Source organism: Cetorhinus maximus, chromosome 1, assembly GCF_964194155.1.
Source record: "Cetorhinus maximus chromosome 1, sCetMax3.hap1.1, whole genome shotgun sequence".
NCBI lineage: Eukaryota > Metazoa > Chordata > Chondrichthyes > Lamniformes > Cetorhinidae > Cetorhinus > Cetorhinus maximus.
The window spans coordinates 4,711,164-4,734,294 of NC_135879.1; the positions used below are offsets into that span (position 1 = coordinate 4,711,164).

Here is a 23,131-nt window from a genome sequence, read left to right on the forward strand (position 1 = left end):
CAGTTGTGCAGGGACCAGCTCTTGTTACCAATGTTTAACATGCGACCTGATTCCTCTGGGGCCCTTCAACTGACTCTCCAGGTCACATTGTTGGTGAAACTGTGACATGTAATTAGCACCATGTTTGCTTCACCGGCAGAGAAGTTGGAGAAAAGATTAAACTGGGCTAGTCAGAATTTCCAAATCTTTCATGCATGCTTTAGCCACAGTTATTTGTGGCGACTCAAATTATTGTGGTCCTTAGGAGTGACTGAAATGCTCGATTTTTAAACCCTGCTGAATGAAAGTTCCGAAAATTACAACACAATCTAGGAATTTAGTATACAAGCGGATTAGTTCCCATTGCTTTCTTGTTTTAATGCGCTGTCTGTGAGATATTCCGAGGGTTAAAATAGCTATTTAACAAGAAAGTTTGAGCTGATTGTGTCTATAATGTTCTGAGAGTTGTGTATCTATTTTTTTTTTCTCTTTCAGGGAGTGTTGTCCAATATTTCATCAATCACAGACCTGGGTGGCTTTGATCCCGTCTGGCTATTCCTTGTGGTCGGAGGCGTGATGTTCATTCTGGGATTTGCGGGATGTATTGGGGCTCTGCGAGAGAATACCTTTTTGTTGAAGTTTGTAAGTACTCCAAATATTCTGCCCAGGGGAAGTTCCTAGAACTTCCGGGTTCTTACCCCCTGTGCTGGGGTGGGTGGGGGGGGTGATGACAATGGTAACAAAAGTGGCATCAAGGGCCACACACAGCTTATAGAAATGAAGCTATTGAGAGTGTGGGCATGTAGCCCATCAAATTTACACGACTGACCTGGATTGGCAATCTCTGTAAAAGGGAATGAAATTCAATGGATTCAGCAGAGGTATTGCAAATGGTCCTTAACTGGGCTAATAACTGGACTGAATTATGGAAAGCTTGCAAGATACCTATAGACAGGGTATAGAAAGGCATAAATTGAGAGGTACAGGTGGTCGGTACGTGGGACAGAACTTACCAGCTAGTAAAAACAGAAAGTGCTGGAAATACTCACTGGGTTGGGCAGCGCCTGTGGAGAGAGATTCCAGCACTTTGTTTTTATTTCAGATTTCCAGCATTTGCGGTAATTTGTTTTTACTTAGCAAGTTGGGGTGGGACAGGTATTTGATAAAGGCTGTAGTATCAGATGGCCAGCCCACTTCTGCTAACTCCTATGTTTGAACGTAAAACAAAATGAACAGAATGCGGGCAGCATCGGCGGAGAAGAGCACACTTGACGTTTCGAGTCCTCATGACCATGCAGTTTTTTGCTTTAATGAACAGAATGCTACAAGGATAATTGCCTAATTTGGCTGCATTGAGAAAGTGGATCCCTTTTTTCACAGCAGTGCTGCCACCTGACTTTGTGTCATTCTTCTACACTTCTTAAAAGAAAATCAAATTTAAAATGAATCTAAAAGTATGTAGGATAGTGAAGGTGAATTATATAATCCTATTTTCACCTTGAGACAAACTGACTGAGGACTGACAGGTTTGAAGTGTTGTAATTTTAAGAAACAGGGCAGCCAATTTGTGCTCAGCAAGGTCTCCCAAATAATTATGGCCAGAGTCTTCGGGTCGGCGTGCAGGGGCAGACCCCACTTGCCGACGCGTAAAATGACGCACTGACGTCAGGCGTGCATCCCAACGTCACCGCGAGTCATTCCGATTTTCAGTTCGGCGGGATGAGGTTTCATGAAGGTTTTTAAACTTTAATAAAAGTTTTCAGTAAAATTCGTAGACGTGTCCCAGCTCATGTGACACTGTCTTTAAAATTTGTTTTTTTCCTTTATTTAAGTTTTTCAAAATCAAACTAATCTCCCTGAGGCAGCTCCGTGCCTCAGAGATTTCTGCGCTCAGGCCCCGACTCAGCCTACCCACCCCCCCGCCCGCTCGCACAGGGAGCGCACAGCGCTTCCCGGTGCATGTCATGCTGGGTGGGCCTTAATTGGCCCCGCCCACCTAAAATGGCAGCACACAGCCGATCGCAAGTAGCGATTGGCTGTGGGCCCACCTACGCCCGCTTCCAGTCAGCCCCCCTAACGGGGAGAAAATTCTCCCCTATGTGCTTGTGACCAGATAATCTGTTTTAGGGTGTTGGCTGAGGGATAAATATTGATTAGGACACCAGGGATAATTCTCCTCCTTTTCAAAATAGTGCCATGGAATCTTCTATGCCCACCTGAATAGGCATACAGTTTAAAGTCTCATCTGATAAACGGCACCTCCGACAGTGCAGCACTCCCTCAGTATGGCACTGGGCTTGTTGGCCTAGATTTTGTGCTCAAGTCTCTGGAGTGGGACTAGTACCCACAGTCTTCTGACTCAGTGACAAGAGAGCTACCCACTGAACCACCGCTGACACCTTTATATGGAGCACCATTGCCTCTAGCTCAGGCAGGAGGAGCAATTGGAAATCTGAAATCAAAACAAAGTGCTGGAATCTCTCTCCACAGTTGCTGCCCGACCCGGTGAGTATTTCCAGCACTTTCCGTTTTTACTACTTGGTAAGTTCAGGTGGGATTTGAACCCTTGTCCCCAAGACCATTAGCCTGGGCCTCTGGATTAGCTGAAAGTCCTCAAGACAACAGCAAAAATGGTGAGCCCTGAACATGTCTCACAGGCTAAAGATGTTCCATCACACTTCAACATATGAGGAATCATCCTGGCATTCATCTGACTCATTACTATTATAATGTTCACAAGATCCACTGAACATAACAGGATGTGTTGTGTTGCCAAGTCTGCAAAAGTGCAGAGGGCAATGGAACTCCATGTATGTAAGAGCCTGGGAACAATGCAAGCACTGTGCTCAATGGCAGAAGACAGAAACACCCAAAATGAAAGAGAAGCCATTGAACACAATCAGTTTTTCCACCTGAGCGGTAAAGACTGGACCCCTCCAACTTATAAGTGACTGCTGCAAAATCTCTAGCCTCTTGCCCATCGCCACTTCCATCATCATATCTCTGGCAGCCATCACGGACAGGGATTCATCATAGGAGTGGGCTATTTATTAGAATTTTGTTTTACAACCGAAATTAACTGACCTAGAAACGAATAAACTGACGCATAATCGACAGCAGAAAAAGTTCCATAGCTGGCTCCAGTACAGGCAGAACTTTTAACTAAGCTGCTCCTTCTCTCAAGAAGAAAACAATCAATTACTTGGTCTGAATTGGGGGGAAAAAATTCTTTGCCATTTGCTACCAGCTGGTGGAATTTGAATTCAGTTAATAAACCTGGAATATAAAGCTAGTCACAGTGATGGTGACCATGCCAACTACCATCAATTGTTGGAAAAACCCATCTGGTTCGCTAATGTCCTTTTAGGGAAGGAAATCTTCCATCCCTACGTGGTCTGGTCTACTTGTGACTCCGAACCTAACAGCAATATGGGTAACTTTTAACTGCCTTCTGAAATGGTGTAGCAAAGCACTCAGTTCAAGGGCAATTAGGGATGGGCAACAAATGCTGACCTTTGGCGATGCCCACACCCTATGAAAGAACAAGTTTAAAAAAAACCTTTGAGGAAAACAAATAGTAAAGGTTATAAACAGCAAGAGAAAAAACTTTCATTTATATAGAACCTTTAATGCGGGAACCTCCCAGGGTGCTTTACACAAGCCTAATCAAGCAAAATTTGACACCAAGTCACACTAGGAGATTTTAAGACAAGTGAGCAAAGCTTGGCCAATGAGGTCAGTTTTAAGGAGTGACTTAAAGGAGGGAAGAGAGGGGGAAGAGGTTTAGAGAGGGAATTCCAGAGCTTAGGGGCCAGGCAGCTGAAGACATGGCTCCCAGTGGTGGAGCAATTAAAATCAGTGATGCTCGCGAGACCAGAAATGGAGGTGTGCGGAGATCTCAAAGTGGTTGAAAGAGGTTACAGAGACACGGAAGGGGACAAAGATGAAAATTTGGAAAATAAACCAAATGACATCATTTCCAATGATGATTGCACACACCAGTCGCTCTGGTGCCCACTGGCCGTGGAATACCTCTCACATAACTGGATATTGGGTGCTGTCTCCCCAAGGCTACCCGGGCACAGACAAGACCCATGGAAGAGAGGACTCAGAGTGACCCCGACAGGCCGTACCCATCCTAGATCTGTAAATGGCCACTTTTGCCAGCCTCAGCAGCCCAACCATCGGGAAGGCCCTCTAACTATCTGCTGTTATTGAGTAGCCGGGATTTATTTTCTGTATCCCCATCCACTTTTCCTATCTGAAGAGCAGCTCTGAAACTCAATCTGTTGTTCATGCCTAAAGCATGTTGGAAGAATCTGTAGTTGACTAGCCTTTAAAGAGCCAACGCCTTTCTCCATTTACCCGTCATTGACCAAGGAAAGAATTTTGCAAGTTATGGATTCAAGCATGCGCATTCTGACAAACAGCTGAAACCATCTTAGCTGAATTGTTTACATAGAATGAACAGCATAGAAACAGACCTTTCAGCCCAACAGGTCTGTGCTGGTATAACAACAGAAAGTGCTGGGAAAACTCAGCAGGTCTGGCAGCATCTGTGGAGAGAGAAACAGAGTTAGCGTTTCAAGTCTGCATGACCCTTCTTCAGCGCTGGTTTATGCTGGCTCCACTGGAGCCTCCTCCCACCCTGTTTCATCTAACCCTATCAGTATATCCTTCTATTCCTTTCTCCCTGTTCCCCTTAAACGTATCCATATTATTCACCTTAGTCACTTATGTGGTAGCGACTTCCACATTCTCTCTGGGTAAAAAAGTTTCTCCTGAATTTCCTCTTGAATTCATCTTTTATAATTTAGGGAGTTTTTATTTGAATTTGGAAATTAATTACTTTAAATCTTTTCATCACTTTTATTTCTGCTTTTAACCTAATCACGTTAAGTGGTCTTGTTTATTCCCTGGTGCATTCTCCATGCTAACACCCAGACCAATCAGAGTCGACATGTTAACCAATCCACACCCTTTTCTCATGCAGTATAAATTGTTGCTCCCTTTGAAATTTGGCATTCTTGCATCTGTCCTGACGAGAGCAAGACAAAAAGCTTCAACATCATGTCCCTTTTTGGCAACGCCCAAGTTCTGTACTATCAAGCAACTAATTGGTTTTATTTAGTTTGATCAATCAACTCATTTTGCCTTTTCAAAAGGGAATAACGGGGGGAAAAAAACTGTACAACCTAAATATATTGGGAGTGCATTCTTTTATTTAAAAAAGAACAAATCCCTTAAAAGGTTAATGAGAAATAAAATTTTGTAAAAATGTCACTGAAGCTATGCAGAGCAGCATGAATATGTGTATGGGAATTCTCTGGTGTTAGGTAACGTGCTCATGAAAATCACTTTGTTGCAATCTTCGGAAGGTTAAATGTGTAAGTATTTGCACAGAAGCTCTTAAGCCACACTACTCTTCTTTTTCCCAAAACAGTTCTCTGTATTCCTTGGAGTGATTTTCTTCCTGGAGCTTACAGCTGGGGTCCTGGCTTTTGTCTTCAAGGACTGGATCAGGGATCAACTTAACTTTTTCATTAACAAGAATATCAGAGCGTATAGAGATGACATTGATCTCCAGAATCTTATTGATTTCACACAGGAATATGTAAGTACTTTGTACTGGGGTTTAAGGAAACTTGAAGGTCAAGCAGAGCAATGTGAGCCATTTCAGGAAAGAGTGAAGCTGTCTCAAGAGGCTAGTGTAGCTTTGGGTCAATCCAGGACTGTCTTGCAAGCGGGACAATGACGATTCATCAGAATGTTACCAGGCCTAAAAGGGTTAAATTATGAACATACGAACAAGGAGCAGGAGGAGGCCATTCAGCCCCTCGAGCCTGCTCCACCATTTAATAAGATCATGGCCGATCTGATAGTAATCTGAAGTCTGCATCCCACCTACCCCCCAATAACCCTTCACTCCCTTGGTTACCAAGAATCTATCTGTCTCGGCCTTAAAAATATTCAAAGATTCTGCTTCTGCCACCTTTTCAGGAAGAGAGTCCCAAAGACTCACGGCCCTTTGAGTGAAGGAGGGTCTCACAGGAGAGGAGGGGAGCTCAGGGTGGTTGTGGGGAAGAGGGGGTTTGGGGTGCATGTTATTCCTTGTGGGACTAGAGGTGGTGCTCTTGCTCCCCTGGCTGCACAATGAAATGTTTCCGATTTAGCTTTTGGGCTATTTTTATCGTCCTCTGACAGCAACTCTGCTATCTTCACCTAGTGGAAAAGCAGCAATGGCTTCCCTGCTGAGTCTTGGGTTAAAGAGCAATTGAGGTCCTATTGACATAATAGAATGTCAAATGGGCGCCCCCTTATTTTTAAACAGTGACCCCTAGTTCTAGATTTTTCCACAAGAGGAAACATCCTCCCCACATCCACCCTGTCAAGACCCTTCAGGATCTTGTATGTTTCAATCAAGTCGCCTCTTACTCTTCTAAACTCCAGCGGATACAAGCCTAGTCTGTCCAACCTTTCCTCATAAGACAACCCACCCATTCCAGGTATTAGACTGGTAAACATTCCAACGAGGAGAGATTCCATAAATTAGGCTTCTATTCCCTGGAATATATAAAGATAAAAGGTGATTTGATTGCATTTTTTAGGATTTTGGAAGGAATTAGTAGGGCAGATGGAGGGAAACCTTTTCTGCTACCGGGGGAAGTACAGGACAAGGAGACAACCTTAAAATCCGATTTAGGCCACGTTAATGTTGCAATCCTGTCACGATGAAGTGCATACTCTAGTTGTAAGTGAGAGTAGCTGTTACTAACTGGGAAAGGTTAGGGCATTATTCATAAGTATATGTAAGAGCCGGTTTCCATCTGTGTTGGGGGAAGGAAAAGGGAGCCTGTAGACACGTTCTCTGGGTTTTGTGAAGAAATTAAGGAAAGACTGGCTCCATATTCCTCCTTTACTTAGTGAATAAGCAGCGAATTTTAATATGTTCAGGAAGGAAGGTCAGGAGACACTTCTTCACACAGAAGGTGATGGTAGTGTGGAACTCTCTCATAAAAAGCAGTAGTGGCACACTCAATTCATTTCAAAACGGAGATCTATAGATGTTTGCTGGCAAAGAATATAAAGTAGCTATAGATCCAAGGATACAGAACAGCAGTAATCTCGTTGGCAGAACAGACTCGAGGGGCTGAATGGCCTCCTCCTTGCTCCTTTGTTCTTAAGGCTGAGATTCAAGGGAACCTAGTTTTTGGAAACTGAGTGAAGGAGTGTTATCTGCAGGAATTTTCATTTCACCATTAGGTGTTGCATATGAATTGTGATTTACTAAACTTTCTCCAATGAAATCCTGCAGAATCCCACATTATGTTTTGATACAAATATGGACTTATAACTGAGGCTCTTTCGTTTCCCTCTGCCCTCCTCTCATCTTCCCTCCTCCACCTCACTCTATTTATTCATCCCCCCCCACCTGTCATCCTTCCTCTTTTTCCTCCATTTTGTCTCTCTCCTCTCAGACTTGCCCCTTAGTTGAAGGCCTGTAACCCAGGACATTATCATGCTTAAAGGGCCAAGGACAATAGTGCAGGAAGATTGGGGAATGATATAACTGGAGTGTTTGGGGGACTTGTTGGGATAGATGAAGAAAGAATGTTTCCGGCCATTTGGGAGGGGTGATGCCAGGAAGCACTTCATCAAACAAAGGGTGTTGGAAATCTGGAACTCTCTCTTACTCCAGGAAGCTGTCAAGATTAGGGGTCAACTGGACATTTCGAAACTGAAAACAAAAGGTTCCTGTGGGGCAAGGATGTTAAGGATTACTGAGCCAAGACATGTAGATGGAGTTAAGACACAGCTTAGTCATGATCTAATTGAATGGCGGAGCAGACTCGAGCGACTGAATGGCCACTTCTTGCTCCAATGCTCCTATATCCAGGACACTGCTAAAGTTGAGATGTGTAGAAGGGAAGACTAGGAAAATCAAGAAGTTGAGTTTTGAGGCTGTGTAGATAATGGCAGGAGAGGGGTAAACTGCACTGCTAGAATGTTTTTCAGCTGAGATTTGCTAATAACATACAGATTATTCTCTTGGTGCTTTTTGGTCTTGCATCATCACTGCTATTGGACAACTTCAGTTGCAGTACTTCAAAAGTCAAGTTAGATTGCAGATTATTGTGGTGTGATTGTATGTGCATATTTGGTTTGAAGCTTGTAAAAGCAGTGAGATTTGAACTTATGTTAACCATTCCTCCTTTTTCTAAATCCAGTGGGAATGCTGCGGTGCCCATAATGCTGATGATTGGAATTTGAATATTTACTTCAATTGTACAGATAGCAATACGAGTCGGGAACGCTGTGGAGTGCCCTTTTCCTGCTGTACAAAGGACCCCACGGTAAGGCAGCAGTTTAAGGTGGCAAGGCATTTATCTCAATTACCAGCAAGATCCTCAAAATAGAAGTGTGGCAGCAACAACTTGCATTCATTTGTAGGAGTGTTTCAAACAAGATTTGATACTGAACAACGTGAGTTATAAGGACAGGCGACCAAAAGCTTGGTCAAAGAGCTAAGTTTGAAGTAGTGTCTTAAAGGAGAAGAGAGAGGTAAGGAGGCAGAGAGGTTTAGGGAGGGAATTCCAGAATTTAGGGCCTCGGCATCTGAAGGCATGGCCACCAATGGTGGAGCGATTAAAATCAGAGATGCTAAAGTGGCCAGAATTAAAGGAGTGTGGAAATTTCCGAAGGTTTTGGAGTTGGAGAAGTTAAGAGATAGGGGCGAGGCCATAAGAGCTTTGAAGATGTCGAGGCAATATGAAGACATTGAAGGAAAGAATGAACAGGCAAAAAAACTAAGATGATAAGTATGGCCACACAAGGACAAGGCAAAAACATGAGGAGAATTCGAGGGAAGAAACCTCGGAGATGCAGGACATTTGAAATTAAAACAGAAAATGATAGAAACGCACAGTTGGTTCTAATCTAAAGATTAAATTTACCCTCTGCCAATACCCTGGACACAAAATGCTCTCCTCCGAGTTAGAATTGTCCTTAAAATAGACTTGTTGTCTAGATTGGGAACCAATGTTCAAGGGCCTGTTGTTTCCTTTAAACCTCGACATGGAACCTGACAGAATATTAACAAAAACAAAAATACCTGGAAAAACTCAGCAGGTCTGACAGCAACTGCGGAGAGGAATACAGTTAACAGAACATTAAGCTGTTTTATAGCTAATTAACGGCTATACAATGGACAAAAAGAGAAAATGGTAAAGCAAACTTGTACATGGGATGCTGCATTGTTGGAGGTGCTGTCTTTTGGATGAGACGTTAATCCACGGTCCCAACCACCCTCTTGGGAGGATATAGGAGATCCCATGGCACTATTTTGAAGAAGAGCAGGGAAGTTCTCACTAGTGCCCTGGCCAATGTTTGTACTTCAACCAACATCACAAAAACAGATTATCTGGTCATTATCACATTGCTGTTTGTGGGAGCTTGCTGTGTGAAAATTGGCTGGCACTGTTCCCACATTACGACAATGACTGGACTTAAAGTACTTCATTGGCTGTAAAGTGCTTTTTGGATGTCTTGAAGTCATGAAAGACACTATAGAGAAGTAAGATCTTTCTTTATCGCAATTTCATCCCTATCTGATAGTCAACTAGTGAAAATATAATGCACTTCCACCTACAGATATAAATCTATATACTATATATATTGTACAACTCCAAGGGCTATGACATTAGTAGAAACTTATTTAATTCATGTGGTAAAGCTTATGTTTGCTAACAGTTCACGTTGTTTCAATATTATCTTCTTTCTTCAGGAGGATGTCATTAACACCCAGTGTGGTTATGATGTGAGACTGAAGGAGGTGAGTAGGAAGGAGTGATAGAACGAAGGGCTAAAGGGACCTTGATGCTAAACATTAAATGAGCTTCTTTAGTTCCATTTTGGCTTTCTGTGCATGTGATACATTTAAAGCATAGACATTTGGTTGGCTGCAGACAGACACCACTATTCCAAGCCAACCCGGAGATAGTTGGGTAAGCCTGGTGCTCATTTGGAGAGCCGGTGCAGATAAATCTGCTTTTACAAAGATACTCACTGTAGCTGCAGCAATGAGTTCTGCATGCTGTAGTTTGTAGGGCCTCTGTTTATATACAGTCTGTAGACTGCTGTAGCACACTGTTCAATTAGACTCCTGCTGTAAAATAGACCTTTTGCTGTGAGTTCCGTTGTAAGTCCCAGCCCATTTCCAACTCATTGTTTGACAGAGTGCTGTCCATAGATACTGTGGACATTTTGCAGTGTGGGAGTGTTTGGATTTCTATTTCTTGCTTTTGAGTCTGCCCATTATAGCTGTGTTGAAAATACCAAGTGTATGAAGCAGCCACATGGAGTGAAGGAACAGTGAGGTGTTCTTGTGCTGCTGGTTAGAGTTGGTGTTTGGTGGTGACCAGGAAGCAGACATTTGAAGTGTGAGGTGATTCCTTTTGGTAAGAAGAACATGGAGAGTCAATATAAAATAAGGGGCACAATTCTTAAGCGCGTGCAGGGGCAGAGAGACTCAGGTGTATATGTGCATAGAGCAGGACAGGTGGAGAGAGCAGTTAATAAAGCATATAGTATCCTGGGTTTTATCAATAGGGGTATGGAGTACAAGAGCAAGGAGATTATGCTGAGCTTATATAAGATACTAGTTAGACCTCAGCTGGAGTATTGGGTACAGTTTTGGGTGCCACACTATAGGAAGGATGTGATCGGACTGGAGAGAGTGCAGAAGAGGTTTACAAGAATGGTTCCAGGGATGAGACACTTGAGTTATGAAGATAGATTGGAGAGGTTGAGACTGTTCTCCTTGGAGAGGAGAAGGCTAAGAGGAAGTCTGATAGAGGTGTTTAAAATCATGAGGGGGCTGGACAGAGTAGATTGAGAATGAGAGGGCACAGATTTAAAGTGATTTGTGAAAGAAGCAAGCGTGATGTGAAAAAAACTTTTTCACACAACAAGTGGTTCAAGTCTGGAATGCACTGTCTGGAAGTGTGGTGGAGGCAGGTTCAATCGAGGCATTCAAGAGGGCATTAGATAGCTATTTGAATAGAATAGAAACAATGTGCGGGGTTACAGGGAAAAAGCAGGAGAATGGAATTAAGTCATGAAGCTCATTTGGGGAGCCAGTGTAGACACGATGGGCTGAATGGCCTCCTTCTGCGCTGTAACATTCTGTGATTTCCAGCCTTGACTTCAGCTGCAATGCCTGAAAAGATGAAGGATATTTGGGAAGAGATAATAGGAACGTGGGAACGAGAGCAAGCTTTCAGCCCCTCAAACCTATTCCAGCATTTAATTAGATCTGTATCTCAACTTCATTTAACCATGTCGGTTCTATATTCCTTGATATCTTTGCTAAACGGAAATCTATGGATCCCCACTTTGAGATTTTTGATGGAGGTATTCATACTCTCTGAGAAATCTGGGATGGTTCTACTGCTTTGTAAATGTGCATTGTCACACTGCTAATCTGGTCCATGGTGTGTTCCAAGACTTGGTGTTGACTAAGATCTGTTTGCAGTTCTGTTAGACTGTGAGCACAGTCAGGGGATGTAGTCCAGCTTTGTGTTGCAGTAAAATGAGAATAACATCAACCTCGCCCCCTGCATCAAGTATCACCCATGCTCCCGCCCATCCGATAATCTAATAATAAAAATGTCAGTAAATCCCCTGGACGTAGACACTGCAATAGATTTCTTTCATTGGAGGAATATTATAGATAGTGGAATAATTTCCCAGGGTTCTGACTTGCCATTCTGGACATTCCAAAATGGACAACTGTACTCCTAGGGGTTCACCCTAGCCTGAAATTGAGAAACACTTATAATGATACAAGTTTGGGGAGGGCTACTACACTGACCTCCTTCCCCACTTGGTCATTTTCTTCAAGGAAGTACTCATCCATGCCTTCTGCAGCTCCAGGCTTGACTGTTTCCGATGATGATCTGGTTGATCTCCCACCATTCTGTAAACTGCAGCTGATCTAAAATCTCTGTTGCCTGTTTCTTATCCCACACCACGTCCTACTCGCACATCAATCCTGTTTGCGTTGACCTATGTTGTGACCTCATTTTCCAATGCTTGAGTCAGACTGTTTCCCAATGAAGCAGCACTTCCAACTCCCAATTACTTTTACATCTGCTTTTGCAATGCAGAATTAACACAAGTACAATATCTTGAATCTTTATGATGTGCTGTAACACAAACCTGCTCACTTCCAGTGTGAAGAAAGCACTGAGTTCAGGTTGGAATGTTCCTTCACCACCACCCAACCATATATTTATTTTAAAAAGAAATATTATTTATTATGTTATAAAGTGAGCTATGATGATCTGGAATGGGCTGCCTGAAAGGGTAGTGGAAGCAGATTCAGTTGTGACTTTCAAAAGGGAACTGGGTAAATACTTGAAAAAGAAAACGTTTGCAGGGTTATGGGGAAGGAGCAGGGAGAATGGGACTAATTGGATAGCTCTTTCAAAGAGCCAGCACAGGCACAATGGGTTGAATGGCCTCTTTCTGCTCTATCATTATATAGCTCTGTAATCAGTCCTTGTAATTGAAAACAAAATATTGCAGTCTATTTCCAATGTTTGTACCATTTGACAAGTGATTCAGCACTAGTCACTGCTGACTATGCAGCTTGCTAGTGCTGTTCAGTCCTTCAACATCCATCAAGGTTTGTCTGCTACTCCCCACCCCTGGGGTTGCAGTTTTGTCATAATAAATATGTGCTTGTTTTTTTAATCCTGATTAAAAGTATCAAAAGGCATGGAAATTTTAGCAAAAGTCCTGAAAAGCCACAGAGATGAGAATTCTATGTCAGAAGACTTGTCCAGTCCAGAAATCTGAGCGTGTAATCTAGGGTGACACACCCAGCGCAGTGTTGAGGAAGTTCTGCACTGTCAGAGGTGCCACTTGCCGCGGAGACTCTAAAGCGAGGCCCCGTCTGCCCCCTCAGGTGGAGATGATCCCACAGCACTAAGCGAGGAAGAGCAAAAGAACTATCTTGGTCTCCTAGCCAATAGTTGTCCCACAACAATTATCACTAGAACAGATTCATTGATAATTATAATCTATTAACACATTCGCTATCAGCACCTTCTTTAGTCTTTACCACTACCATTAACACTCCTTTTGTCTTGTGTCCATGACATCTTTGTCAATCTCTCCTGAGCTCTCACCTATCCCTAACCTTCTATTTTGCCCCATCTGCTCTTAATCAGTGTAAAATCCATCAATTTCTACTTCTCTTTAGCTCTGAAGAAGAGTCATACAGACTCTAAATGTTAACTCTGTTTCTCTGCCAGACCTGCTGATTTTTTCCCAGCATTTTCTGCTTTTATTTCAGATTTCCAGCATCTGCAGTATTTTGCTTTTATTCATTGATCGTTAATTTATTTTTTTCATGGGACGTGGGTGTCACTGCCAAGGCCAGCATATGTTGTCCATCCCTAATTGCCCTTGAACTGAAGTGGTTTGGCTCGGCCATTTCAGAGGGCAGATAAGAGTCAGCCACATCGCCGTGGATCTGGAGTCGCATGTAGGCCAGACCGGGTAAGGATGGCAGATTTCCTTCCCTAAAAGGGGATTAATGAACCAGATGGGTTTTTGCACCAACCGATGACGGTTGTCATGGTCACCATTACTCAGACGAGCTTTATATTCCAGATTTATTAATTGAATTCAAATTGCACCATCTGCCGTGGTGGGATTTGAACCCATTTCTCCAGATCATTAGCCGCGGCCACTGGATTACTAGTCCAGTGGCATTAACACTACACCACCATCTCCCCCTGAGTTCATCTCTTTGCTGTTTGTGGTGGCGTGTTGTGGCAGTCGCATTTTCTACTTTACAATGGTGGCTGCACATCGAAAGCACCTAAATTGGTTGTAGAGCACTTTTGGAACGCCCTGAGGGCTTGTAAGGCACTATAGAAATGCAAGTTCTTTATTTTCTTCTTCACCCTCAGCTGCTTTCCCTCTCTCGGCTTACCCTGGAACACACCATCTTGTAGAACATGAGCTGGAGAGGCAGGGAGAGGAAACGTGCCATCCACCTCCTGGATCCTGTCTATATGGATATCCCCCTGTGTGTGTAATTTAAAAACTGACCCACCTCACTTTTTACTCCAACTTCCTACTGTTTATAAACTGTGTCCTTTTTTTGTTTTGAAGACGTCACCAACAAGTAAAGAATTTGTTAATTCCCTTCCATTGCTTGATGTATTTTGATTCAGACTGAAGTGTAGCAAAGACTCATTACCTTCTAGAAAGAAAGAATGACATTTCTATAGTGCCTTTCATGACCACAGGATGTCCCAAAGCATTTACAGCCAATGAAGTACTTTCGAAATGTGGTCACTGTTGCAATGTAGGAAACACGGCACTTTTCTGCACAGCAAGCTCCCGCAAACAGCAATGTGGAAATGTCCAGATTATCTGTTTTATGATATTAGATGAGGGATAAATATTGGCCAAGACACTGGCAAGAACTCCCGTACCCTACAAAAAGTGCTGTGGGATCGTTTATGTTCACCCGAGAGAGCAGATGGGGCCCCAGTTTAATGTCCAATGCAAAAGACAGTGCAGCACTCCCTCAGTACTGCACTAGAGCGTCAGCCTAGATTTCGTGCAGGTCTCTGGAGTGAGACTTGAACCTCCCACCTTCTGACTCAGAGGTGTGAGTGTTACCCACTGAGCTATGGTTGACATAAAATGATTTGTAATCATTGCTTTTCCCTGCTGTGGCCTACTAGGAACATAGGAACAGGAGGAGGCCATTTAGCTCCTCAAGGCTGTCCTCCCGTTCTATGGGGTCATGGGTGATCTGTGACCTAACTCTATCAGATTTTTCTACCCACCTGGATTAATGTTGAAAAGAGATTTTTCAAACTAAATGTAACACGAGACTCACAGGATCAGTTTATTTAAATGTTGGCCGCTCAGGATTTTCACTGCTGATCACAATATGACATTAATTTTAATTACGTTTGCTTTATTTATAGGTGCTTGAGCAACAGAATTATATTTACACTAAAGGTTGTGTGGGGCAGTTTGAGAAATGGCTTCAGGAAAATCTGACTGTGGTTGCAGGAATATTTATTGGAATTGCATTGTTACAGGTGAGGATTATTGTCATGTGTTTTTCTTGAGTTTGCTGCACTTAGTTCCATGGCATCATCCCTTCCCTATCTCTGTAGCCTCTTCCAGCCCCACAACCCTCTGAGATCTCGGTGTTCCTCCGATTCTAGCCTCTTGAGCGTCCCCGATTTTCATCGCTCCACTACTGGTAGCCATGCCTTCAACTGTCAGGGCCCTACACTCAGAAATTCCTTCCCCAAACCTTTCTACCTCACTCCTCCTTTAAGATGCTCCTTAAAAACATACCTCTTTGATCAAGCTTTTGGTCACTTTTTCCTAATTTCTCCTTATGCGGCTCGATGTCAAGTTTTATTTGATAATCGCTCCCTATGAGCATCTTGCGATGTTTTATTATGTCAAGGGTGCTATATAAATGCAAGTTGCTGTTCAGTTTTGTAATGTGTGGTGTCTCTAGGAAAAGCGGATGACGTATTTTAGTGTTACATGATTCGCACTGGCATCTTCTTTAGGGTAAATCTTACTGGAACGTTATTAAAGATAAACATGCACTCCCCCGGAGACAGGGCGGTGCTGTGGGGAAAGAAATGTTTTCTTTTCAGTTCTGAAACCTGGGCCTGATCCAACTTGGACAGATAGCATCAGTGTTTCCTCTGTAAGGTCTGGAGAGTGAGTGGTGTGCAAAGTGAAAAATGCAACACTGCCATTTTTTAAGTTTCACTGTAAATTTGACGGTCACAGAATCGTTACAGCGCAGAAGGAGACCATTCAGTCTGTCACGTGTGCACCAGCTCTCCGAATGAACAGTTCACCTAGTGCCATTCCCCGCCTTCTCCACGTAACCCTGCACATTTTCAGATAATAATCCAATTCCCTCTTGGTTGCTTTGATTGACCCTGTCCCCACCAGTCTCAGGCAGCGCATTCCAGACCTTAACCACTCGCTATGTGAAAACGTTTCTCCTCACATCTCTATTGCTTCCTTTGCCAGTTACATTAAATCTGTGCCCCTTTGTTCAGGATCCTTCCACCAATGGGAACAGTTTCTCCCTATCTACCCCGTCCAGATCCCTCAGGATTTTGAACGCCTCTATTGAATCTACTCTCAACCTTCTCTTCTCCAAGGAAAACAGTCCCAACTTCTCCGATCTATTTACGTAACTGAGATTCCTGGTCCCTGGAACCATTCTCATGAATCTTTTCTGCGTTCTCTCTAATGCCTTCACAACTTACCCGTGATCACCCCACAGCTGACACACGAATGCTTTGCTGCCTCTACCAATTTCCCCTGATTATTAAATTGGACTAACAGGGGGATAGTACAAAGTTGCTATTCTTCAAGTCTGCTTTATTTGCAGTGATTAGATAATGAGGGAGCATATATGCTGAGTACGGGGGGAATTTTCCACTTCCTACACTATCAATATCAGATGTGGCTCTCGTGGGTGGCACTCGCCTCTCTGAGTCAGGAAGTTGCGGCTTTAAGTCCTCCTGTGGAGATTTGAGGCCAAATATCTAGGCTGACACTCAATTGCAGTACCTAAGGGAGTGCTGCAGCTGACAAAGGTGCTGTCTTTTTGGATGAGACATTAAACCAAGGCCCGCTCTGTCTCCTCAGGTGAATGTAAAAGAACCCATGGCCAATATCTTGTAGAAGTGAAGAGTTCTCCCCAATGTCCTGGCCAATCTCTCAACCAACATCACTAAAAACAGATTATCTGACCATTATAATCTTACTGTTTGTGGGAGCTTGCTGTGACTAGATGTCAAAAGTACTTGATTGGTTGTAAAGTGCTTTGAGATTTCACGAGGTTGTGAAAGGTGCTATGTGAATGTATTTGTAACTTATTGACTCTTCCTCATTTTGTAGAATGCACTCTGCCTCTCTTTATATGTGAGCGTTTGAAAAATACTGTGTAATATTGCCTATATTTATTTGTACATCCTCATTCCTCGGTATCAAGTGCCTCATATCCTGTTCATCAGCGCTCTTCCAAATGCTTGTCAGCCTTTAGCCCTTTCCTCAGCACATCCTGTTCAGATTTACAATAACTCCAATTCACTGACGCTCAGACATTCTACAGCTCTTCCTATCCTTCTGGAAATGTAAATGCTGCTGAGTGCGAGATCTCGAGTACTGAGCCAGGCTTCGCTTCATTGAGCAATTTTCCATTGTTCCCATGGTGTTCTCTCCAACCACAAGTCTCATGGCGTTGTATGGAATGCACAGCACGGAAACAGGCTATTCGGCCCAACTGGCCCTTGCTGGTGTCTGTGCGCTACGTGAGCCTGCTCCCACCCCTCTTCATCTCACCCTATCAGCATGTCCTTCTATTTCATTCACCCTCATGTGTTTATCCAGTTCCCCACTGCCTCCCTCCACTACCCCCCCACTCGCACCCAAATTCATCTATACTATTCACCTCAACTACTCCCTGTGCTAGTGAGTTCCACATCTCACCACTCTGGGCAAAGAAGTTTCTCCTAATTACGTTATTGGTTTTATTAGTGACCATCCTTATCTTCATGGCCTATAGTTTTAATGTTCTCAACAAGGGGAAGCATCATCTCTATCAGACCCCTCCACGCTTTTAAAGGCCTCCATCAGCTCACTCCTCAACCTTCACATTTCCAGAGAAAAGAACCCCACCCAGTCTGTTCAGTCCGATGTGTATAATCTCTGAGTTCTGGTATTTTTTTTTTGCACCTTCTCCAGTGTCATTATATTCTTTTGGTACTGTGGAGACCGGAACCGTGCACGTAATATTGTGGCAATTAGCAAGTCTGCACAAATTGCTAAAATCGCTACAACGCATTAAGTTTCTGCTTTGCTTTCCTGCTGGAAGCTGGGGTTTCACCCCTGGCAACCTCCAGCTTTCTGACCATTATGTTGTTTTGTTTTTTTGGCTGACAAGGCCAGCGTTTGTTGCCAACTCCTTTTAAGGAGTGGAACGTTTACACGCAAGGAAGTTCAGCTAAAATTGGCCATTCTTTTGCAAATTGTGGGAACCCATCAAAACATCTGAAGCTCACTCTGTCTTTTCAAAACGGGTACATGGGCTAATTGGCTCAGAATTACTGGCTTCTTCTCTTGCTAATCATATCTTTGAATAGCTTCTGTTAGGATAAACATCTGTTTTCTTGTTAGCACGGCGGAAGCTAGTTAGCTTGGCCTGTGGTTCTGACCCTTTTTTGGCAAAGTGTGGCATAACATGGTTGTTTACCAAAGTCTTCCCCCGATGACCAAGCTTCAAACAACATCTTGGACAACTCCCCATTCTTTTGCTCAGCCCAAACCTCAGGAGAACAAGCTGAGACACAGCTGCTCCCTCTTGCATTTATTCTGTAACGTGGGGCGGCTGGTCCCCTCCAGTAAACCTTGCGAAAGGTCGCAGTGCTTCTTACCTGTGCAGGTACGGTCGCCAACTCTGATTAGATGTTTCCCTGGAGGTTTCATCACGTGAGAAACTGGACCTCCCAGTCAGACAGTTTTATCCGCTTCCCATCTCCAAAATATTTTACCACCAATGAACAAAAGTGCTCTAGAGAAGTGGAAAATATGCAAAAATGCTGGACATACTCAAGCAGGCCAGGCAGCAACTATTGAGAGAAACAGAGTTCATGTTTCAGGACAATAACCATTCATCAAAATTCGGGCTCTGTTTCTGTCTCCTTCAATGCTGCCAGACGTGCTATTTCCACCTTTTCCTGTTTTTTAATCTCAGATTTCCAGCAACTGCAGTGTTTTGCTTTTGTATTTTGCATTCTTATTTTTAAGGTCCCTGTGATTTCTTATCTTCTGGCTTAACTTTTAATTGCTGGAGAATCCAGGACATCCCTGGAGGGTTGGCAACCCAATTGCTCAGTGGGCTGTGGCTGTGGTGTTTGGGAGGGTTGGCGTGCATGTGTGCAGAGTAAAGATGTGATGACGACAGCGATGGGGAAAGGTCTGAACATGACTGACAGGATGACTTATTTTCCAACGGCTCCCAAGAGGACCACAAGGGAGTCCGGAAAAAGCGCATTTTTCCTCACAATCTTGTCAAACAAAGTAGGAAAGACTGAACAGGCTGGGCTCGTTTCTCTAGAAGATTGAGGGGGTGACCTGATAGAGGTCTTTAAAACTAGGAAGGGATTTGATAGGGGTATATAGAGATGTTTTCACTTGGGAGTCCAGAATTAGGGGGCCTTAGACACAAGATAGTCACTAATAAAATCCAAAAGGGAATTCAGGAGAGACTTCTTTATCCAGTGAATGGTGAGAATGTGGAATTCGCTACCACAGGGAGTGGTTGAATCAAAAAGCAGACGCATTTCGGGGAATAGAATAGAATTGTTACAGCTATTTGGCCCATCGTGTCTGTGCTGGCTCTTCTAAGGAGCAGTTCACCTACTGCCACTCCCCTGCCCTCTCCCCACATCCCTCCCTTTCAGATATTTAGACAATTCTGAAAATGTAGAAACATTTACGGCACAGAAAGAGGCCACTCTGCCCATCGTGCTTGCGCTAGCTGAAAAATGAGCCCCCCACCTAATCCCATTTTCCAGCACTTGGTCCATAGCCCTGGAGTTTGCGGGACTCCAGGTGCATATCAGACACCTTTTAAATGAGTTGAGGGTTTCTGCCTCTGCTACCCTTTCAGGCAGAGAGTTCCAGACCACTATCACCCTCTGGATGAAAAACATTTTCCTCATCACCTGTCCAATCTTTCTACCAATCACTTTAAATCTATGCCCCCAAGTCACTGACCTCTCTGCTAAGGGGAACAGGTCCATCCTATCCAGTCTATCCAGGCCTCTCACAATCCTGTACACCTCAATCAAATCTCCCCTCAGCCTCCTTTGTTCCAAACTCTTTCGAGTTATCAACAGTCACAGATTGCAACTCTTTCGCGTACAATCACAGTTCTTGGTTTCCGGGAGTGGGACATGAACCCACAACCCTCTGGTTCAAAGGCGAGGGTGCTATGAACTGAGCCACAGCTGACACCTCCTCCTTTGTTCCAAGGAGAACAACCCCAACCTATCCAATCTTTCCTCATAGCTGCAATTTTCCAGTCATGGTAACATCCTCGTAAATCTCCTCTGTCTCCTTTCCAGTGCAATTACATCCTTTCTACAATGAGGTGACCAGAACTGCACACAGTACTCAAGTTGTGGCCTATCTAATGTTTTATATAGTTCCAGCATAACCTCCCTGCTCTTATATTCCATGCCTCGGCCAATAAATGAAAGGATTCCATTTGCCTTCTTAACCACCTTTATTAGACCTCCAAGGTCCCTCACATCCCCTACACCTCTCAGTATCCTCCCATTTATTGTGTAATCCTTTGCCTTGTTTGACTTCCCCAAATGCATCACCTCACGCTTCTCTGGGTTGAATTCCATTTGTCATTTTTCTGCCCACCTGACCAGTCCACTGATATTTTCCTGCAGTCTACAGTAACCCTCCTCGCTATCAACCACATGGCTAATTTTTCGGTCATCTGCAAATTTCTTGATCATGCCCCCTACATTTACGTCGAAATCATTAATATATATCACAAAAAAACAGGGAGCTAGTACTGAGCCCTGTGGTACCCCACTGGAAACAGCCTTCCAGACACAAAGACGCTTATCAACCAATACCCTTTGTTTCCTGACACTGAGCCAATTTTGTATTCAGCTTTGTTACATTCCTTTGGATCCCACGGGCTTTTATTTTTTTAAACCATTCTGCCATGTGGGACCATGTCAAAAGCCTAAAGAAACAAAGATGGATAAACACATGAAGGCGAAAGGAATAGAAGGATATGCTGATAGGGTGAGGTGAAGTAGTTTGGGAGGAGACTCTTATGAAGGATGAGCACTAGCATTGACCAGTTGGGCCGAATGGCCTATTTCTCTGCTGTAAATTCTCTACCTTTGTGCAAATGTGAACTATGGAAACTGGTGGCTAACTTTAAAACAAAAACTTTTAAATTTCACCAAGAATTCATGTGCATAGACCTTTTGGAATATTTAAACTCATTTTGAAATGACCGTAATATTTGTAAACCAAATTGTACCTCGGTATTTAAAATTCAATATATATTATTTTATTTTTCTCTTTCTCTCTCTCTCTCTCTCTCTCTCTCAGATTTTTGGCATCTGCCTGTCTCAAAATTTGGTCAGTGATATTGAAGCAGTCAGGGCGAGCTGGTGACTTGACACCCCCATCACAGAGTGAACACAGCATGGGATCAAGACAAGAAAACTCAGCAGCTCTCAGAATGTCACTTGCGTGCTGAATCATGCAATGTTCCATGATAAGGGTGGGGAGAGATGCACATGATGCTTTGAGAAATGGTTGTTTCCCTCCCGTCTTTCTCCCAACCGCTCCCCACCCCACCCCCCCACTCCCGCCACCCCATCTGCTCTCCAAAAGTGTGACTGTGATTGGATTAGGCGGGATCGATGCTGTCATCACAAACTGCCTAGAGGAGATTCAAAACGAAGCATCTTCAGTGAAAGTCTGGCTGAACGTGTTCATCCTACTTAATAGTTCGGCACATTGGGTCGTGGTGTTGAACATAACAGATAACTGAAGACACCAGCATGCCAGAGATAACTGTCCTGCGTTTGAAAGCACAGAGTTAAAATGTCTCTCCCTTTACCCTGCACAGTGACAAACTCTGACCTTCTCCCCCCTAGTAAAATTAATGACATTGATCATAGAATTTGCAGCACAGAAGGAGGCCATTGTAGTTGGGCCAATGCCAGCTCTTTACTGGGAGCTGTCTACTGCAATCCCCATTGCCCTAACCCTTCCGTGTACCTTGTTTCGTTTCTCTACCCCCCTCCCAGGTGAAAACTTCACAGCACCTTGAAACACAGGATTGAGGGAGTAACAGCGCAGATGAAGGACCTTCACAGGATGATTTGGATGGTTGAATTTCATGCGCCTGTGACCCAGGGTAGTCATTTGATGTTGTTTTTGTGAAGTTCTTTGCCAAATATATATATATGCTTTTCATTAAGTGGAAAAAAGGGACAATGTACCTTATCTAATTCTATTGAGTGGTATTTTCCTCCTTTAAACTTCCTTTCTGTTCTAAAGGAAGGTGACTACCCTTCATGTAAATAAATGAAAGATCAAAGTTATAGTGTTATATGTAGGAAAATGTCTTCAGTTAAAAAGTTTTTGTGGAAGCACAAGATAACATAACAAAGCAATGTTATTCATGGGCATGTTTAAGGTTACTTTGTTAAAGCAAAACCCTATTGTAATATATTAAAAAAAAAATTGATGCACCAAAAGCATTCGTTCAAAGCGTTTCACAGAAATGCAATGAATCGATCACTTAATTCACCCACTTGCAAATAATAATTGAGGTATAATAGTGGTCCCCTTTACCTTGCAGTATAACCCAAGGTGAAAGCAAGAGCTGAAACTGGGCGAGTTATTTAAAAAAAAATGCGTTTTCCTAGTGATAAATATTCAGTATTACATAGTCCTAAGTCTCTCAATTTCCTCTTGTACTTTTGTTAATACTGCTTGCATCCAGCTTCTGTGCCAGTGTTGGGTTTGACAGTTATGAGCATGTTTAATCAGCTGCCTTCTGTTTGCACAGTGTTGCATGATAATTTGCTGGGATCTCTTGCTGAGATATGATGAGTGGATAGCCCTTCACATAAGAGTATTACGTATTCACCCAAATTACACTGTGGACTAACCTTATCTCTGAATGATACTGTAGTGAGATCCACAGAAGATGAAGTTGCTGTTTCTTTTGAGATGTCACTGTACTGGTTTGTGGATAGTAATTATCCACTTTTAAATAAAAGAAACACTTTTATATACTGATGGATGTGTACTTTCAAAATGCAGACCTTTCACACCAAGTGTTAAAGTATCACAATTTATTTCCCATGACAATCCCCAAAATATAATTGCAGCTGTAAATTGGAGCGTATATTTATCTAAATTTGTCAGAAGTGAGCAAAAATACCACATATTTTGACTTCAGTGCTGAACTTTGGACAAAAATAAATCTGCCAGAATAAAAAAAAATATATTTTTT

At 43.1% G+C, this 23,131-nt stretch overlaps 1 protein-coding gene across 1 annotated transcript in view; it reads left to right on the forward strand.

Moving 5' to 3' along the window:
* The window catches only part of LOC144698006 (tetraspanin-5), a 92,870-nt gene extending 69,960 nt beyond the window's left edge, over nt 1-22,910 (forward strand). Inside the window, exons 3-8 of the mRNA XM_078569977.1 lie at nt 475-621; nt 5,423-5,593; nt 8,208-8,333; nt 9,764-9,811; nt 14,997-15,113; nt 21,208-22,910. Of these exons, the coding sequence (XP_078426103.1) occupies nt 475-621; nt 5,423-5,593; nt 8,208-8,333; nt 9,764-9,811; nt 14,997-15,113; nt 21,208-21,273 (675 nt within the window). The 3' untranslated portion in view covers nt 21,274-22,910. The remainder of the gene's footprint in view (nt 1-474; nt 622-5,422; nt 5,594-8,207; nt 8,334-9,763; nt 9,812-14,996; nt 15,114-21,207) is intronic.
* Nucleotides 22,911-23,131: the final 221 nt, after the last annotated feature.